General features: G+C 35.1%; 1 protein-coding gene across 1 annotated transcript in view; it reads left to right on the top strand.

The window, feature by feature from the left end:
• Positions 1-14,797, top strand: part of HSPA4 (heat shock protein family A (Hsp70) member 4) — a 52,487-nt gene extending 37,690 nt beyond the window's left edge. The window contains exons 11-19 of the mRNA XM_044664654.1: positions 1,133-1,266; positions 2,413-2,594; positions 6,445-6,534; positions 8,073-8,225; positions 8,794-8,919; positions 10,820-10,927; positions 12,378-12,497; positions 13,902-14,063; positions 14,407-14,797. Coding sequence (XP_044520589.1) covers positions 1,133-1,266; positions 2,413-2,594; positions 6,445-6,534; positions 8,073-8,225; positions 8,794-8,919; positions 10,820-10,927; positions 12,378-12,497; positions 13,902-14,063; positions 14,407-14,610 — 1,279 coding nt within the window. The 3' untranslated portion in view covers positions 14,611-14,797. The remainder of the gene's footprint in view (positions 1-1,132; positions 1,267-2,412; positions 2,595-6,444; positions 6,535-8,072; positions 8,226-8,793; positions 8,920-10,819; positions 10,928-12,377; positions 12,498-13,901; positions 14,064-14,406) is intronic.
• The last annotated feature ends 3,466 nt before the right edge of the window (positions 14,798-18,263 follow it).

The following is an 18,263-nucleotide window of genomic DNA, read 5'->3' as shown; positions in this document are numbered from 1 at the left end:
TAGCATCTTAATAGTAAACTATAAGGAACATCTTTCACAATTACATTGACTTATCATTACTCTAGATTAAAAAATAAGGCAGATTTTTTTAATTGTCAGAACAAAATTTTTATGTACATTGTTTGGCACTGTGAAGGGTTAAATTTTGGGTAGGAGTTGACAAAAGTACCAAGTCCAATTTGGTAAAACACAAAACACTTAGTTTATTATTTATTTATTTATTTGTTTATTTTTATTTTTATTTTTTTTATTTTAAACCCTTAACTTCTGTGTATTGACTTATAGGTGGAAGAGTGGTAAGGGTAGGCAATGGGGGTCAAGTGACTTGCCCAGGGTCACACAGCTGGGAAACACTTAGTTTATTTTGAGGATAAGTTTGGATAGGAAATAGGAGGGAGGAAAGTGAGAATATTACTTTAATATTTTATAATTATACCTAAAACCTCAATCCTAACTAAAATTTCAAAAAAATCCTAATCTAACTGCCTTTGAGGGAAGTTTCTTCTGCAGGGGCAAGGCCAGGCCTAAATCCTACACTGTCTATCTAAGAATTTATTCACTAACTACCTACCTAAGCTAATCAATAAGCATTAATCAAACTCCAACCTCTTTAAATCCATTTTCTCTACCTCAAGTGTCAGTTGACCCAACTGCCACTCTGAAACAAAGACAGACGGAGCTCCTGTTCTCTAGGAAACTCCAGAGGCAAATGCCTCTTCCAACTGCTCTTTCCTTTATATAACTACTTTGTCTCCTAGGTTAATGGAATCTTTAGATCTCTTACACAGAAGCCTGTAAGTTAAGAGACTCTTTACTGATAAATCTTTCTGTTCCCTTGCCTCTTAAAGAGACAGAGGGAGAGATTAAGAAAACTTGTTTAATAGCACCATGCTAAGAGAGCTAAGGAATTAGAATATTAGAGATGACAGTATATGCTTGGTCAAGTATATCTTTATTTTATTGTTTATAATAAAATGTATTTTTTAACAGACTAGTAAAATGTTTTAAAGAGAAAATTTGGAATTGATAAATGCCAAATATATATTAAAATGAGATTATACTTTAAAATTCATGGATTAAAATATTATGATTATTCTAAATGTTTGTTTTTGTTTTTTTCTTTTTTTTTAAGTGATTGTGAAGTCTTCCCGAAGAATCATGCAGCTCCTTTCTCTAAAGTTCTCTCATTTTATAGAAAGGAACCGTTTAATCTCGAGGCCTATTACAGTTCTCCTAAGGATTTACCATATCCAGATCCTGCTATAGGTATTTTAAAGAGTTTAGGAATAAAATGGTGGATATTCTCAGAATGCTATACTTGGAGAAATGAGGGATTAGGAAAAATTGTAAGATTTGGTGCACTGGAAAGAATGCTAAGCTTAGTACCTGAGTTCACTTAACTTCTCTCTTCTTCAGTTTACTCATCTGTACAATAGAGATTTGACCAGATGACCCTCTCAAATACCCCTTCTAGTCCTGATCATACTAAGCTTCAGAACTGATATTCAGAAAAAACTTAGAACCTACTATAAATGATAAGAAAGAAATAAAATATGGGGTCTTGACTCTTTAATTGCTGGTGTGTAATATATTCAGTTATTCTTACAAAGGATTTATTTAATAATACAAATTAACATAAGAAATATTATAATTATGTTAAATGTCAAAGAAATGATATGGATGATAGGAGCTGTGTAATTCTAGAGAATAAATTGATCGCTGGCAGGCTATCATGGTTAGGGGAGGCTTTGATGAAGGATTTGTATTAGTGGCAAGAGTTTAAAAACTGCCTCATACTGGGAGGATAACCCAAGCACAAAAATAGAAATGGCTTTGCCTGTTTGGGGGGCAGAAAATAAGCCAGATTGACTGGAACAAACAGTTCTTATTTAGAAGTAGGAGATACTGTTGAAGGCAAATTGTAGGGTACCCTGGGTGCTAAAATTTTGAATTTTATTTGTAATGAGTAACTAGGAAATATTGAGGTGGTACATGGATGATCATGACAAGACTTCATGTTATGTGCTAAGACTGATAGTGATATGCAAAAATTTGAAGTGTTCCATGGCAATAGAGACATTTTGATCATTATGAAAGCTTTTACATCAATAATTCAGGCAGAGATTAGCAGGCCTGGACTAGGATGGGAAGAATGAAGAGAGGGAGAGTGCCATCAAAGCAAAAATTAGCAGAACTTAGTATCTATATATAAAAGAAAAGAATTAAAGATGACTGACAATAATTCTGAGAGTATCCCCAAGTTCTATATTGCCTAAAGTGACTGTTGAAAATTATTTTACTGGTGTCATGGGATACTAATTATATTGGAATCTCATTCCTCCTTTTTGATTGTTTTACTGTTAAAATTTCTCTTATTAATAAAGCATTATTCTCTGTCTCTAATGTATTTAGCTCAATTTTTGGTTCAGAAGGTGACCCCTCAGACTGATGGATCCAGTTCAAAAGTGAAAGTAAAAGTTCGTGTCAATGTGCATGGTATATTCAGTGTGTCTAGTGCTTCCCTTGTGGAGGTACACAAGTCTGATGAATGTGAAGAGCCTATGGAAACAGATCAGCATGCTAAAGAGGAAGAGGTAATTTTGGGCCCTAATGGCCTGTACTTTTTTTTTTTTTAAACCTTACCTTCTGTCTTAGAATCAATATTGTGTATTGGTTCTAAGGCAGAAGAGTAGTAAGGGCTAGGCAATGGGGGTTAAGTGACTTGTCCCGGGTCACACAGTTAGAAAGTGTCTGAGGCCAGATTTATACAGGACCTCCCATGTCTAGGCCTGTCTCTCAACTCACTGAGCCACCCAGTACAAAAGTAGTAACAGACTGACTGGATAATCAGGATTTGACAGATTGTAGTCCTTGGGTAAGATACATTTTGGATATTTAAACACAGTTGGTGTCACAGAAAAAATAAATGATTCTGATAGGTTTGAAATTTGATTGATATTTATTCTTTCTTTTAGTTTGCTCTGGTTTTTCTGTTTGAGTGCTTTAGAAGATGTTGAATTTGTCATTCTACTTATTTCACTTATTTTCTTTATTTCTTATACCATAATTAATTATGTTGTTGAAACTGATATGCAGGTGTTATGGGAATTAATAGTATTTTATTTCCTTTTATTTTTATTATTTGGAAGTGTTTTCAAGGCTGTTTTTCCTAGTTAAAAACTTAATGGTGATGGCTGAAACTTATCCCTTGATATGTAGAAATTGACCAAAGGCCTCATACATTCCTTAGATAAACCAAAAAAGAAGTCAGGGCTTCCCAAATAATTTAACTCAAGGAAGGGATTATTTTGATACTGATTCTGTAGGCATGTAAATCACCCCTCTGAATCAGCATATTTGTGAACCCTTTAAATGTAGCTTAAGATGTAACTTGACTTAGTTTATAATATAGTCTTATTTGATTAGGTTTGTTGAGATTATGGTTCTGCTTAACTAAATTCATTCAACTTTTATGACATTGAAGGAAGCATTGAATTATGACCATTGTTTGTAACTTTTATAGCCTAAAAGAATATATAAGATTTCACTACATAAAAGAATTATTTCACTCAATCACTTTGATTTTATTTTGTCCATAAGAAGCCTTGTAAGAATCTTAATTTTTGTTCAGGGGTTATTTTTCTACCCTTCTGAACCTATGCTTAAACATATTAAGACCTAAATTTTTGTGTCTGATTTCTACATTGTGGTAGAATTATTTGGGTGGAAGTTATCACATAAACACAAACAGGAGGTATTTTTCCCTTAAGACAGGTCTGACCATGTCATTTCCATAGTCTACATTCCAGGGTTTCCATGTTGCTTTTGCGTTCATATGGAAACTCTTGTCCTTTGACTTTTTCACATCCTTTCCAACCTTACTCTGGCTTACATTTTCATCTCAATTATGTGTTGCTTTCTTTCTTGTTCCCCCGTAAACAGTTAGTTTCTACTCCCAAACTCTGAATGTGTTTATGTGCACATAGGAGTTTGTTTTCCCCCTTGGAAAAGAAACTTGTCAGTAGGGATGGTTTGGTTATTTCTACAGTGCCTCATGTAGTAGGTGCTTATAAGCAGTTAATAGTTTATTGTATATGTATGTAGTACCTATCTTCAAATTTTGTGCATCATTATTCTTCTGCTCTGCTGTTAATTATTCCCCTATTCCCAGCCCCAGTCTCCAAACAAAAAAGCCAAACTTGAGTTATTTAATAATTGCTTTTGAACATGAGGACTTTAAACTTAGTTGGCAAAAGATACATTGATAAGTGCTTGAATTGATATGATTTTATTGTAAAAGAATAGGGAGGCAGCTATTCTTTCCTCATCTATAAAGCCATTAATCTTGAAAAGTGCTCTAATTGAAATTTGTAGAAAGTATCTTGGTAACTAGGTAGCATGGTGTATAGAGAGCCAGGTCTGGAATCAGGAGGACCTGAATCAGGAAGTTGGGGCAGGGCAAGGCGGAGTAATTAATAGCAGAACAGAACAATAATGAATCTGGTCTCAGACACTTCTTAGCTGTATGACCTTGGATAAGTCATTTGACCCCATTGACACTAACAAGATAAGGATTTTTTAAAAAAGTCAACATTAAAGTAGTTAACTGATTCTCATACAGGTAAACATATTTCAGAGGGTTTTTATTGGTTGTTTTATTGATTTTATTGATTATTTTATTGATATCTTTTTCTTATCAGAAGCTCCCACATAATTTCTTCCAGAGCTATCCCATATACTAAATTATATTTTTTAATTACAAAAAAGAATGTAAGGAGAGGAAAACAATCAGCAAACACTTCAAGCATTGAAAAAAATCTGGAAATTTGCACTGTACCACCTTTTCACCTCTGCAAAGGAGTGAGATGGGGATATCTCCTATATCTCTTCTCTCCAACCATTCTTGTTCTTTATAAATTTGCAGCATTTTTTTTTTTTAATTTTAAACCCTTAACTTCTGTGTACTGACTTATAGGTGGAAGATTGGCAAGGGTAGGCAATGGGGGTCAAGTGACTTGCCCAGGGTCACACAGCTGGGAAGTGTCTGAGGCTGGATTTGAACCTAGGACCTCCTGTCTCTAGGCCTGGCTCTCAATCCACTGAGCTACCCAGCTGCCCCGTAGCATTTGTTTTTAAATTCTTTTTACATTTACATTGTTGTAATCTTTGCATATATATTGGTTTTTTTTGGGGGGGGGGGGTTCTGTGTATGTACATAATTCCAAATTGCTTTTAAGAGTGTTTGCTCTACCAACAATGCGCTAGTAGAGTGATATACTATCTTTCCACAATCCCTCCAATACTGATTATTCCCATCTTTTGTTATCTGCCAGTTTGCAGACTATGAGGTGAGACCCCAGTTGTTTTGATTTGCTTTGCTCTTATTAGGAAAGACTATGACCTTTTTTTCATGTGGTTGTTAATAGTATGTAGTTCTTTTAAGAGGTGTTTGTTCATGTCCTTAGTGGACAGACTGTTGCACCTGGATTTAGGAAGACCTCACTTCAGAGACATTTATTAGCTTTGTGACCTTAGGCAAGTCACTTAACTGGGAATAGTGGTATCACTTATTTCCCAGGGTTGTTGTGAGGATAATATGAGATTTTTTAAAAGCCCAAAGTGCTATAGAAATGCTATTTTTACTTATTGTTTAATTGTTGGGGAATGGTATGTGAACATGTATCTATTAATTGTTCATATAGCTTGGATACAAAAGCTTTATCAGAGAAATATGATACAAAGATTCTTCCCCACTCCCCATTTGATTATTTCCCTTATTCTTGGTATACTTATTTTATTGGTAAAAAAGCATTTCCATTTCATCTAATCCATAATTTATTTTATCTTTTGTAATTGCCTCTCTCCCTTGTTTGAAGAACATAATCACTTACCCATATCTATGAAAGGTATATAATCTGCTTCTCTTCTAACTTTCTTATGGTATGGTCTTTAATATTAAAGCAGGCCTCCATTTATAATCTTTTGTAGAATGTAGTATAAGGTAGTGATGTCAAACTGATTCCTACAGCCCAGATGTTGACTTAGAAAAGCTCAGGTTGACATAGTCTGTATTGATTTGTTTTAAGTCTTTCCCAGTTACATTTTAATTTGGATGCTGGATGAGTTTGACACCTCTGGTATAAGGTATTAATGTCTGCCTAATTTTTGTTGATTTCTTTTTAAAGTATATATGTTTCTAGGGGGCAGCTGGGTGGTTCAGTGGATTGAGAGCCACGCCTAGAGACTGGAGGTCCTGGATTCAAATTTGGCCCCAGACACTTCATAGTTGTATGACCTTGGGCAAGTCACTTAATCCCCATTACCCACTCTTTTGCCTTAGAACCAACACATAGTATTGATTCTAAGATGGAAGATATGAGTTTATATAAAGCATATATGTTTCTGACTTGGCTATACATAAAATCTGGTCTCATCTTTTCACAGAAGATGCAGGTAGACCAAGATGAACAGAAAACTGAAGAAAACCAGCATCAGATTCAAGGAGAAATTAAGACAGAGTCTGAAGAAATGGAGGTATGGATTACTTTTTGGATTTTCATGGATATGAATTTTCCAAAGCTGTATTAGTAATTCTTTTCTGTTTGTTTTAGGCTGAAGAATTTTTTTTATAGGTTTTGTAGTTTTACATTAACTGTGTAGAGAGTTTTCAATCTTGTCTTCTTCCTCAGCATTTGGCTAGAATACAAGCCATCAAAGAAATTTCAGCATTACCAGAATAGTAATCCACATGGCTGCTTAGAATGCTCTTAGTAATGAGAATAACCTATAGACACTGTATTTGGGTTTTTAACTGATTTTTCATTAAAAGCTTGAATTTTGGAGTTCATTTTATATTTTATTAAAAATAATTCACATCATTTTAGATATTCATGTAAGTGTAGCTTCTGTTTAAACATGAGCATAATTAGTAGAGTTTGAGATTTTTTTATTTTAAACCTTTACCTTCTGTCTCAGAATCAATATTGTATTGGTTCCAAGACAAGAGAGTGGTAAGGGCTAGGTAATGGGGATTAAGTGACTTGCCCAGGGTTGCACAGCTAGGAAATGTCTTTTAAGGCCAGATATGAAGGACCTCTTGCCTCTAGGCCTGGCTCTCAGTCCATCAAACCACCCAGCTACCCCCATAGAGTTTAAATTTAATTCCATGTGGTACAGCTACATGTTTCTAAATAGCTTAAATCCTGTTTAGAATTTTTTTTTAACATTTAATTTTTATTGTGTCTGTGAAAGTCTTTTGAATTTTTTTGGCTTGTATTATTTTGTATTCATCTAATGTTTAACAATACTTTGAAAGAATGTCAGGGTAATTAACTTAAGAGGAATGTTTGGTATCCAGTTTGATAATAAGTTAAGTTCTGATAGATGAATTTCTTTAGGGATACAAGTCAGTTTTCAAACCTGAATTGTTGGTCAAAGAGCTTGTGAGGTAATTTGGTCTTTGTCCAGGTGTCTTATTAAATGAATACCTAATTTACATGTGAACAGCTACTTGATAGGCAGCTGAAAGATTGTGGCTTCTGCCATATCTACTTAGAGGTGGTATCCCTTCTTTTTCTGTTGTTGCTGGGGATATAAGCAAGTTGAAGGAGGCTGTACTCATTATCTAACAGGAAAAGAAAATGGTGTAAGATCTTTGATAAGGAAGATCTTTTCTTGAGGCTAAAGGGTTGGGTTTTTTTGTTTTAGTTTTTTTGGTAGACTTTATAGTTTCCCAGAAATCTTTCCATAAATTTTATAATGAAATTATGGTAGTATTATAATTCATAGACTGATAATATATATATATATATATATATATGCATTCTGAGGGACTTTAGGAATCATTTAGTTTTAAAGCAGGAATCTTTTTTTATTGTAATGTGGGATTAAAAGCCTTCTTCAGGCTTGGTTTGGAACCTGACTACCAGTAATTTGTCGCATTACTTCTAAGGGGAAAATGCATTCCAGTACTAAACAACCATTTTAGAGTAAATCTTTTTTTCAGAACCCAGATAAAAGTTTAAAACACTCTGTCCTTACATGTTTGATTTTCATTGTTTTTTATTTTGTAGACGTCTCAGCCTGGGTCCAAAGATAAAAAAATGGATCAACCACCTCAAGCCAAGAAGGCAAAAGTTAAAACCACCACTGTGGATCTCCCTATTGAAAATCAATTATTATGGCAGATAGGAAGAGAAATGTTGAATTTGTACATTGAGAATGAGGTAATTATTCATGTTTTCTTAATTACAAACTAATAATTTAATGCTTTGGAACACGAGACATTTGAATTTAGTGAGTTATGTGGATTTAACTTGAAGTACAGTAACTAGAACACTCTTTTGAAGTGTATTATTAGATTATCTCTTTATCTTTCTTCAAACTCTCCTTCCAGACCAGATAGTACACAATAGGTATCTTGGCCAGAGAAAGCATTTATTGTTCTGGATTGTAAGCAGCATTTAATGCAATGTATTCTATTGTAGAACAGTATCAGCATAGACCATCAGTCAATTAATTGTGGTGTTTTTTTTTTTTTTTCATTTTCATGTTTTCTGCTATTATTTGCATCAAATCTTTTTTGAAATACTGTTGTTTTTTTAAAGAATTCAGAAAACTGAAAATGCATTCTTTCGTCTTTAATAAAGTCATTCTATTGATTGGAAGGTTTTAGTTGGGTTGGTTTTGGGAAATGTATGTATTTTCTCCTTTAGTGCATTTTAGAGTTCTACATTTTAGCATTCATAATTTGACATTTCTAGTCACTATTTTTCTAATTTATTCTTTTCTCAGGGTAAGATGATCATGCAGGATAAGCTGGAAAAGGAAAGAAATGATGCCAAGAATGCAGTGGAAGAATATGTTTATGAAATGAGAGACAAACTAAATGGCCTCTATGAGAAATTTGTTAATGAAGGTGTAAGTACTGAATGAGAAATTAACTTTTTTTTTGCCCTTTGAAGCTTCATTGTATGTTTTTCAAGGTGATGGAATTTATTCGGAATAAAAATAATTATTTTAATATAGAGGGCAGTGATTGAAACTGATCAGTTTAGAATTTCATGGAATCATCCAGCTTTTATTATTTAGTTAGAAGATGAAGAATGGTCTCTATCCTCAAGTAATTTACACAACACGTATACAAATAAGTCAATATAAGATTATATAAAGTAATTTGGGACATGGAGAAAAGGATATTAATGGTTGTAGGATTTAGGAGGGAACTCTTGTGGACAATGGCACTTGAACCTGAGCCTTGAATAATCGTGTTAATAGCTACTAACGTTTGTATAATACCTGCTATGGCCAAGCACTATGTTTTGCATTTTTCAAGTATTATTTCATTTGATCCTCACAACAACGTGGGAGGTGTGGGTGCTATTATTATACTCATTTTACAGATGGGGAAACCTGAGGCAGACAATAGTCAAGCGACTTGCCTAGAGTCACATAGCTAGTGAGGATCTGAAGTCTAGTTTGATTGCAGGCCCAGTGTTCTGTCCATTGCATCACTAGTTGTCTCTAGATTCCATGAAGGGAGGTAGTTATTCTGAGAAATACATATAAAGACAGAGTTCATTCCAAGAGTGAGATTGTGAGGGTTGGAAGGAATAGGAACAACACACCTTTGTGTAGAAGCAGGAAAGTGGAAGGTAAGTACACCAGGTTAGCCCATTAGACTAGAACAGAGATCGAATGAGGGGAAATGTATGAAGTCTGTGAAGATAGTCTGAAGTCACATTGCAAAGGCCACATAGAACCCAATGGGGCAGTTTGTGTTTTATCCTGATGGTAGTAGGAATCCACTGAAATTTCTCAAGCAAGATTTTGATATAAGTAGAGAAAGGGATCAACAAGATTTATCAGATTGTTTCAGTGTTGCGAAAGAGAATGATTAAAAAGGAGTGTGGTGCTGTCAGAAAAAAAGAGGAAAGGGGCAGCTGGGTGTAGCTGAGTGGATTGAGAGTCAGACCAGAGACGGGAGGTCCTGGGTTCAAATGTGGCCTCAGACACTTCCCAGCTGTGTGACCCTGGGCAAGTCACTTGACCCCCCATTGCCCACCCTTACCACTCTTCCACCTAGGAGCCAATACACAGAAGTTAAGGGTTTAAAAAAAGAAAGAAAGAAAGAAAGAAAGAAAGAAAGAAAGAAAGAAAGAGGAAAACTTAGAAAAGGGATGAGTTGGAGAGAAAGGTAATGAATTGTGTTTTGACATGCTAGGTTTAAGATACTTCAGGATACTCATTTGGAATGTAGGATTATGGCTCAGGAAAGAGAGTAGGGCTGAATACATGGCTCTAGGAGTCATCTGCTTAGAGATGATCAGAGAGCCGATAAGACAGCCAAGAGGGAAAAGAAGGTCCTGGGACAGAGCCCTATGGGACATCCATGGTAAGGCAATTAGAGATAGATGATGATTATCAGCAAAGGGAGACACTAAGTAGCTGGACAAGTGGGAGGAAAACCAGGTAAGAAAGCCAAAGTGTTATTTAGGGTGGGGGAGATATGGTCAACAAGCATATATTAAGTATCTAGTAGTGTCAAATGCAGCTGAAGTGAAGTAAGAAGGCTGAATCAAGCTTAAAAAGCCATGGGAAACTATTTAGCCCATTAGGAACAAAATTTTCATATTAGTGATGGTGTCAAGCCAGATTGCAGAGAGTACAAAAGATTGAGAGTGGAGGTAGCCATTATGGGCATTTTTTCCTGGGAATATAGTGGTGAAAGAGAAGAGCAGGTAAATGATTTCCTGAAAACAGTTTATAAGTGAATGATTTTTTTTCTGGTTTATATTTATTAAATATTTTTTTGACTTAGGATCGTAACAGTTTTACTTTGAAACTGGAAGATACTGAAAATTGGTTGTATGAAGATGGCGAAGACCAGCCCAAACATGTTTATATTGATAAATTAACAGAATTGAAGGTAACTGCTTTTTGGACAATATAGTAATGCTGAATTGTATTTTTATTACAACATAATGTAACTACATTAAATTTCAACTAAAACTTCCTGAAATATGTTATGCCATGTAAAAGAATTCAGGACTCTTGGACCTTATCCCCAGAGGGTTTGGGTTTCCCAAGTATCCACATAACCATTATAAGATAATTTTATCTACAAAGTATAATGCTTAGTATGTAACTCATGGCTTCTTGTCTGAATAAAGCTATGATAATAGTGACATTTTTATAGTGCCTTAAGGTTTGCAATGTGATCTGCAAATATACCATTTTATATACAATATCTCTGAAAGGCAGGACAAGAAGGATCTTCAGATGAGGAAACCAAGGTAGGCAGATAAAGTGACTTGCCCAGCATCACATAGCTGGAAGTGTTGAAGTTGAGTTAGAATTTGGGTCTTCCTGACTCCAGGCCCAGTGTTCTATCCACTGCGCTGCCTTTATAACAAAAGAGGAAATGCAGTAATAAGGTGGAGTAATCCTCGTTTTCAAATTATTATCTTTTTAACCTACACAATTTTAAGAACAAAAGTAAGGGAGCAGCTGGGTGGCTTAATGGTTTGAGAGCTAGATCTAGAGATAAGAGATGCTAGGTTCAAATTTGGCCTCAGACACTTCCTAGCTGTGTGACCCTGGGCAAGTCACTTAACCCCCATTGCCTACCCTTACTGCTCTTCTGCCTTGGAACCAATACACCGTGTTGATTCTAAGACAGAAGGTAAGGGTTTAAAAAAGAAGAACAAAGGCAACCGGTGATAGTTACATGACATCATAACATCAGGAAATTCAATAATAACACAAACATGTTGTACTAAGTGTAGTTGTACTAAAATAAGTTTCTCATATAAGTGAATATTGGAAAAAATTCCCTAACCTGATACTTAAAGGATCAGGCATTTAACATTGATGGGAGGTTTAGAAGCTTTTAAAGAATTAAGTTTGCATTTTGTCCAGTGAGAAGAATAGAATTTTTGTATAACATGTAATAAGGAAAACATTTATGTCAAATCAAGTATTTATTAAAGCATTTGCTGGATGCCAGGCACTATGCCAAGCCCTCTCACGGACCTGTATCTTAGTTTCCTGCCTTTCTCCTTTCTGGCTGGAATGGGTGTTCTGGCATTTGACTTGGAAATTCCTCAGCATGACTGCTGTGCTTGGTAGAGATGACTGACCCCCAGAGAGGAAAGGGGAAGCAATGCTGAAATGATTGAAAGGAGTAGCCTAGAAGTTGACTCATGTTGCTTAGACTTGGGAAGAGATGATTATCTCCATATCATATACGAGAGTTAATTATGCTTGTTCCAATACATGACAATTTGTATGCTTTAATGTTAAATATAACAACAACAAAAAATTCCACTTACCCTGTGAAACTATCCTAATAATGCATTGTGTTTCTTTTTACTTAGAATCTGGGTCAACCTATTAAAAATCGGTTCCAGGAATCTGAAGAAAGACCAAAGGCATTTGAAGAGCTGGGGAAACAAATCCAAATGTTTATGAAAATAGTTGACTCTTTCAGAAACAAGGTGTCAATTTTCTTCTCCTTTTACTTTTGCAAGAGTAGTTTTGAAGAGTTGAAATTTTCCTTATTTCCTTCCATGAGTAGTACTTCTATCACAAAAAATGCTCTTTCCTTTTTTTTAAGGATTTCTTAAGACTATCCCAAAAGGAATTATCACTGCATGATATTCTTCAGTATTATGCCTATTTTTATATATATAAGGAGAAGTTGGCACAAAGGAGGTATATTTGATCTGGGTTACATAGTCAAGAACCTGAACTCCAACCCAGGGCTTCTGGCATAAAGTTTCATTGTCCTTACCACTTAAGTGCTCTACATATGCTCTAATTGCTGGATATTTTAATGTTCGTTGCACTCCCACTTGTAGACAATACAGTGTATATTTGTAAAAATAATAGCTAGTATTTGTTTAGCATCTACTACATTCAGGGAACTTTACAGATAACTAACTCATTTGATCCGCACAACATCCCTGGAAGATAGGTGCTTTTATTATCCACATTTTGTAGTTAAGGAAACTGAGGTAGACAAAGTTACAAAGTTTAACCTCCTGAGGCTGGATTTGAACTTGAGTCTTCCTGACTCTAAGCTCAGCACTGCCTCATCTACCTGCCTCTACAAACTGAATGTACAACCCCCTTAATTTCTCATATTTATATTTATTTAGCTGCTTAATAATGGTTAATTCCTGATATTATACAATACAACTAGTACCTTTCTTGAATTTTACCTACTAAGTGGCTTTTATAAGAATAAAATTTTGTTCTTAAATACATTTTGTTTTATTCTTCAACTCCTTATATTAACAGCTTTTTAAAAAAAAAAACAGCTTAAAATTTTAACAAAATTTTTCAGTTAATATCTTTTTCAGACACTCTTGGACATTAAAATTTGTTCTAACAAAACAGTATGAATGAATTTTTCTTTAATGACATTTGAAAGCACTTTATTTATTATATTTATTGTGTATTAATGAAGATGCTTAATTGAGTGATCTGTATTTTGGGAGAGGGAAACATCTTTTTTAATTGCTTTTTTATTTTATTTCTTAATCTGAAAACCTTTAATTAATTAATTAATTGATCGATTGATTTGGGGTATTTTCCCATGGTTACATGATTCATGTTCTTTCTCTCCCCTCCTCTCACCTCCCTCCCGTAGCCAGTGAGCAATTCCACTGTGTTTTATGTGTGTCATTGATCAAGACCTATTTCCATATTATTAATATTTGCACTAGGGTAATTACTTAGAGTCTACATCCCAATCATATCCCCATCAACCCATGTGATCAAGCAGTTGTTTTTCTTCTGTGTTCCTACTCCCACAGTTCTTTCTCTGAATGTAGATAGCGTTCTTTCTCTTAAGGCAGCTGACCTGACTTATTAATGAATTTTTCATCTTGTTATAGGAAGAACAGTATGACCATTTGGATGAAGCAGATGTGTTGAAAGTTGAGAAGAGCACTAATGAAGCAATGGAATGGATGAACAGCAAGCTAAATCTTCAAAATAAACAGAGTCTTACTATGGATCCAATCATAAAGACAAAGGATATTGAAGCAAAAATTAAAGTAATTTGTTATCATATATTTATGACTATCACCATTTATGTAGCCAGATTACATGACTCAAAGTTGTTCTTGAGTGTAATTTAGAGAACAGCATTTTAAGTCATCTTAATACATAGAACTTGAGAGGCCAATTGCCACTTCTTCAGATTGTTGATCTAGGCTCAGTGAACCAGTTGGGGGTGGGGTCACCTATTTGTCCTCCTCAAAAGATGAGTAAACTGAGACTTAGGAAAATTAAATGATTTGCCTAGGCTTCCACAGGTAGTAAACATCAAGAGGTGAGACTGATATAAAATAAATAGCCAGTTGTCAAAAAAATTCAATACTTTTCTCTCTGTTTTAGGAACTTACAAGCATTTGTAACCCTGTAGTTACAAAACCTAGACCCAAAGTGGAGCTTCCAAAAGATGATGAAAATGTGGAACAGAATGGACCAGTAGAAGGACAAAATGATAGCCACAGAGGGGGTCAGTCCACTGAGCAGAATACAGATCCAAGCGCCTCCCCAGATTCTGAGAAGAAACTTCCTGAAATGGACATTGATTAATTCCAGCACTTGTTTATATTAAAGCCCACTTATCATAAAGCTTTAAGTTGTCAACTTTGTTCTGATAGCAAAGAACAACTTCATATTGCAAGTTCTTTAGAGTTTGTTTCTAGTTTTTTTCTTTTGAAGGGAAATCCATGTATTGAATATGAAAACTGCAAAATGTGTCAATACACTATCCAATGTATTGTCTGTTTTCCTCATGGTTCTTATGTTACGCATATTTACTTTGAATTTCCTGAAGCAGCTTTTCTTTTATTTTTTACATTTAATCAGATTGAAGAAGTTTATTATGGAGGTCTAGACCAGAGAACTGTAATTAGTTGAAGAGTAAGTTTGTTAAAATGCTCTGTGGCAAAAATCTTGCAGGTGTAATTGTATTTTAAATGTTGGAGGTGGGAAGGAGAGATACTTAGAAAAGCATGGCTTTCTGAGGTTTTTCTGCAATACAGAGTGTAGCAAAGCCCTAACTTTCTTTGCTTGTATATTAAGACACTCTTTAAATGGACAGATTCCCTCATAGTAAGTGCCATATATGGTAATCTATTTGGAATTTAAATTAAATGAGTGGAGACATATTTAAATCAAGTTTTTAGACCTGAAAGATGCTTCTGAAGCTGTGTTGTATATCCCAATCACCAAAGTTTAAGCAGATCTTTAATGGTTGTATAATATCATGGATAAGATGTTTTCCTGAATTTAGTAGGTATGAAGTAGGCTGTATATCAAGGTAAATTCACCCAAGAACTGTACATTTTGGTCTGTTCAGGTTGAGCTGTACTCTTAGATGGTTACTTTAACATAAATAATGTCTTATGTTGGGAGGTGCTACTTAGCCTTAAGGGTTGAGGGGGAAATTTCCTAGTAAGATAAGAGTTGCAAATTTCTTAAGCTCAGACACACACTGGCTATTACCATAGAATGATATGACAAACCTGCAAATAACTAACTCATTTATGTGTTTTGAATCAAATAGATGCAAAACTATACAAAAAGTTAACAAGAAATAAATACACTGGATTATACTGCATGAGTTTTAAATTGGTGTAGAATAGATACAATGGAAACTTGATATTTTCTTGGTTGTTGGACTTCAGAATTTTGCACTAAAGCAGAGATTTCCAACTTTTATAATATGGAGCTCCCCCCAAATTTTTTTCATGGACCCCATCTGCACCCCTAATATCATGAGTTGAAAACTATTATAAATTCAATGAAACTTTGAATTCCTATTTTCTTCACAACAGTATCTGCATTTACAAAGTAGTAATCCGTGCACATGTGAGACATTCACTCTACAGACAATGTTATTATTGCTTAGAATGTATAATAAGATGAGCATCTTACAGTAGTTTTGAAGGATCATTTACCCACAGCCTGGAGACTGTTGCTAAGGTAGGATCCTTGTTGCCTTTTTAAAATATCCAATGAAAAATAGTAGAGATGGGGAAACCAGGAACTGTTTTGTCATCAAGAGCTTTTTTTGTGTGATGAAACTAACAACCCTCTTAGTGGCTCTTATAAATAATATCACATATGGAACTTGAAGATTTATAAGACAAACCTTAATTAAAATATGTTGCCGATAATTCCACATATATTTGAGGTATACAGCTTATCTGTGGCATAATGGGATCATAGCATTAGAGTTAGAAGTCATCTAATTAACCCTTTTTTAAAACGAGGAAACAGCTGATGACCGAGGTCAAACAGGCAAAAGGCGACAATATGTTTTAAAACCTACACCCTTGAACTTAAAATCCCATTACCTTTATCTTGCTTTACACAGGGTTCAAATATATGGATTGTTCCTCCAATCCCATTCTGAGGAAATGTATGTCCCATGAGCTGAAGAACTGATACTGATAGCATCTGGTGTGCCTCTCCTTATTCGACTTAAACTTAATAGAGGATCACAGATCTGAAGTATGACAGGGCTCTAGTGGTCAGCCAGTCTCAAAAAGAATTTGAGGAAGATAGTCGAGTCTGTTCAGGGGCTGAATAGCTTTAGAATGTTGGGAGGAATTCTAAGAAATGAATCCAGAACAGGTTGGTAGGAACATTTTCAGGTGGTTAGGAATTGGGCTTGTGTAAGAACTGGTCTGATGGGGCACTGTAGAAGAGGAGGAAGGAAATAAGCATTAAGTGCTACTATGTGCTAAGCACTTTACAAACAACTCATATGATCTTCACAGTAACTTCATGGGGTAGATTCTAGTCTCATTTTACAATTGAAGGAAAAAGCAGATAAGTTCATAGCTTGTCCTGAATTGCACAACTAATAAATTGCCTGTGGCTGGATTTGTGTAGAGTCCAGCTCATACATAAAATTCTTGCATGGGTTTGAATTACCTGTGAAGGGAAGTTAGACACCAGAAAGTAAAGAATTAAGCTTATAGGCTTGAAAGATTGAGACATGTAAGATTCAGAAAAACAAGAAACACAGACAAGGCTTAGTGTGGTGAAATCAGGTCAGCCTGTCAGCTTCTCAGATGGTTAGAGGTTCTTGAGTGACTGAGCTGAGCTACCTTTATTAAGGAAAGTAGGAATGGAGGTTTTGGGATGTCATCAAACAGGTGTCATGGCAGAAATATTAACATTGGCAATCAACAACAAGACCTCCGTATAGCCAGTCCCCAGACCAGAAACTCATTTGAAAGTCCTACTTCCTTCAGCACACTGGCACCATCTCATTCAGATGCTGAGTGTAGGTCTTTGGCATTACAAAGAAGGTATTGAAATTGCTTGCCAGCCTTTCAGACTGGACACCGTGGGAGAGGTTTGAGTTCTACAAAATTTGAGCCCTCTTCAATTTAAGGATTTAGAAACCAGTCATGTGAAATATTAGAAATATGTGCATAAGTCTAGTCCATGAGCACTTTGCTCATTAGAGCCAGCTTTTGAATAAATACATCTTTAATACTCTAATGATTTGTTATACCTGAAACCTTACAATTTGGACTTGGTTGTTCTTGACTCCAGGCCCAGTACTCTGTCCACTGTGCTGCCTAAACTGCCACAAAGGCGAGGCAATCTGATTTGGGTACAGGTGTGAAAAATGCTTCGTGATGGGGCATTGACTGAGGCAGCAATTTGGAGGATGGGTAAAGCCCATAATGGAGAGACAGACATTACTTCATACAGATGTGTTTTAAAAAGTAAGAAACTAGGATGGAGGGAAATACACAATCACAATTGAAAGGGATGAACTAAAACTGTATTAAAATGGGGGGGGGGGGTGACCAATGGATTAGAAGACAGAAACAAATAACTCATAAAATTTTTTGAAACCTAACAATGTACATAGAATTTAAATTTGTAGCTGAATCAAAATGTTTTGCTCCAGTTGATTAAAAAAGTTGTGTGTTTGGGGGTGGGTGGGTAAGCAATCAAGATCTTTGACAAAAGTGGCAACAAAATCAAACCTGAATGTAAAATGGAAACAATGTTGGAAGGTGCCATGGATGATAAATTAATCCTAAACGTGTACTGAATGGTATAGAATCTAAATACTTAAAAAAATTTTTTTTTATTTTGAATATTTTCTCCTAGTTTCATATTTCGTGTTCTTTCTCCCCCCAATACCCCCTTAGCCGATGCACATAGAATCTAAATACTCAAAAGAAAAATTTCTAATCAAATAGAATAGTGGA

This window comes from Gracilinanus agilis, chromosome 2 (genome assembly GCF_016433145.1).
Source record: "Gracilinanus agilis isolate LMUSP501 chromosome 2, AgileGrace, whole genome shotgun sequence".
NCBI classification, from domain to species: domain Eukaryota; kingdom Metazoa; phylum Chordata; class Mammalia; order Didelphimorphia; family Didelphidae; genus Gracilinanus; species Gracilinanus agilis.
This window is presented reverse-complemented; position numbering and strand designations above follow the sequence as displayed.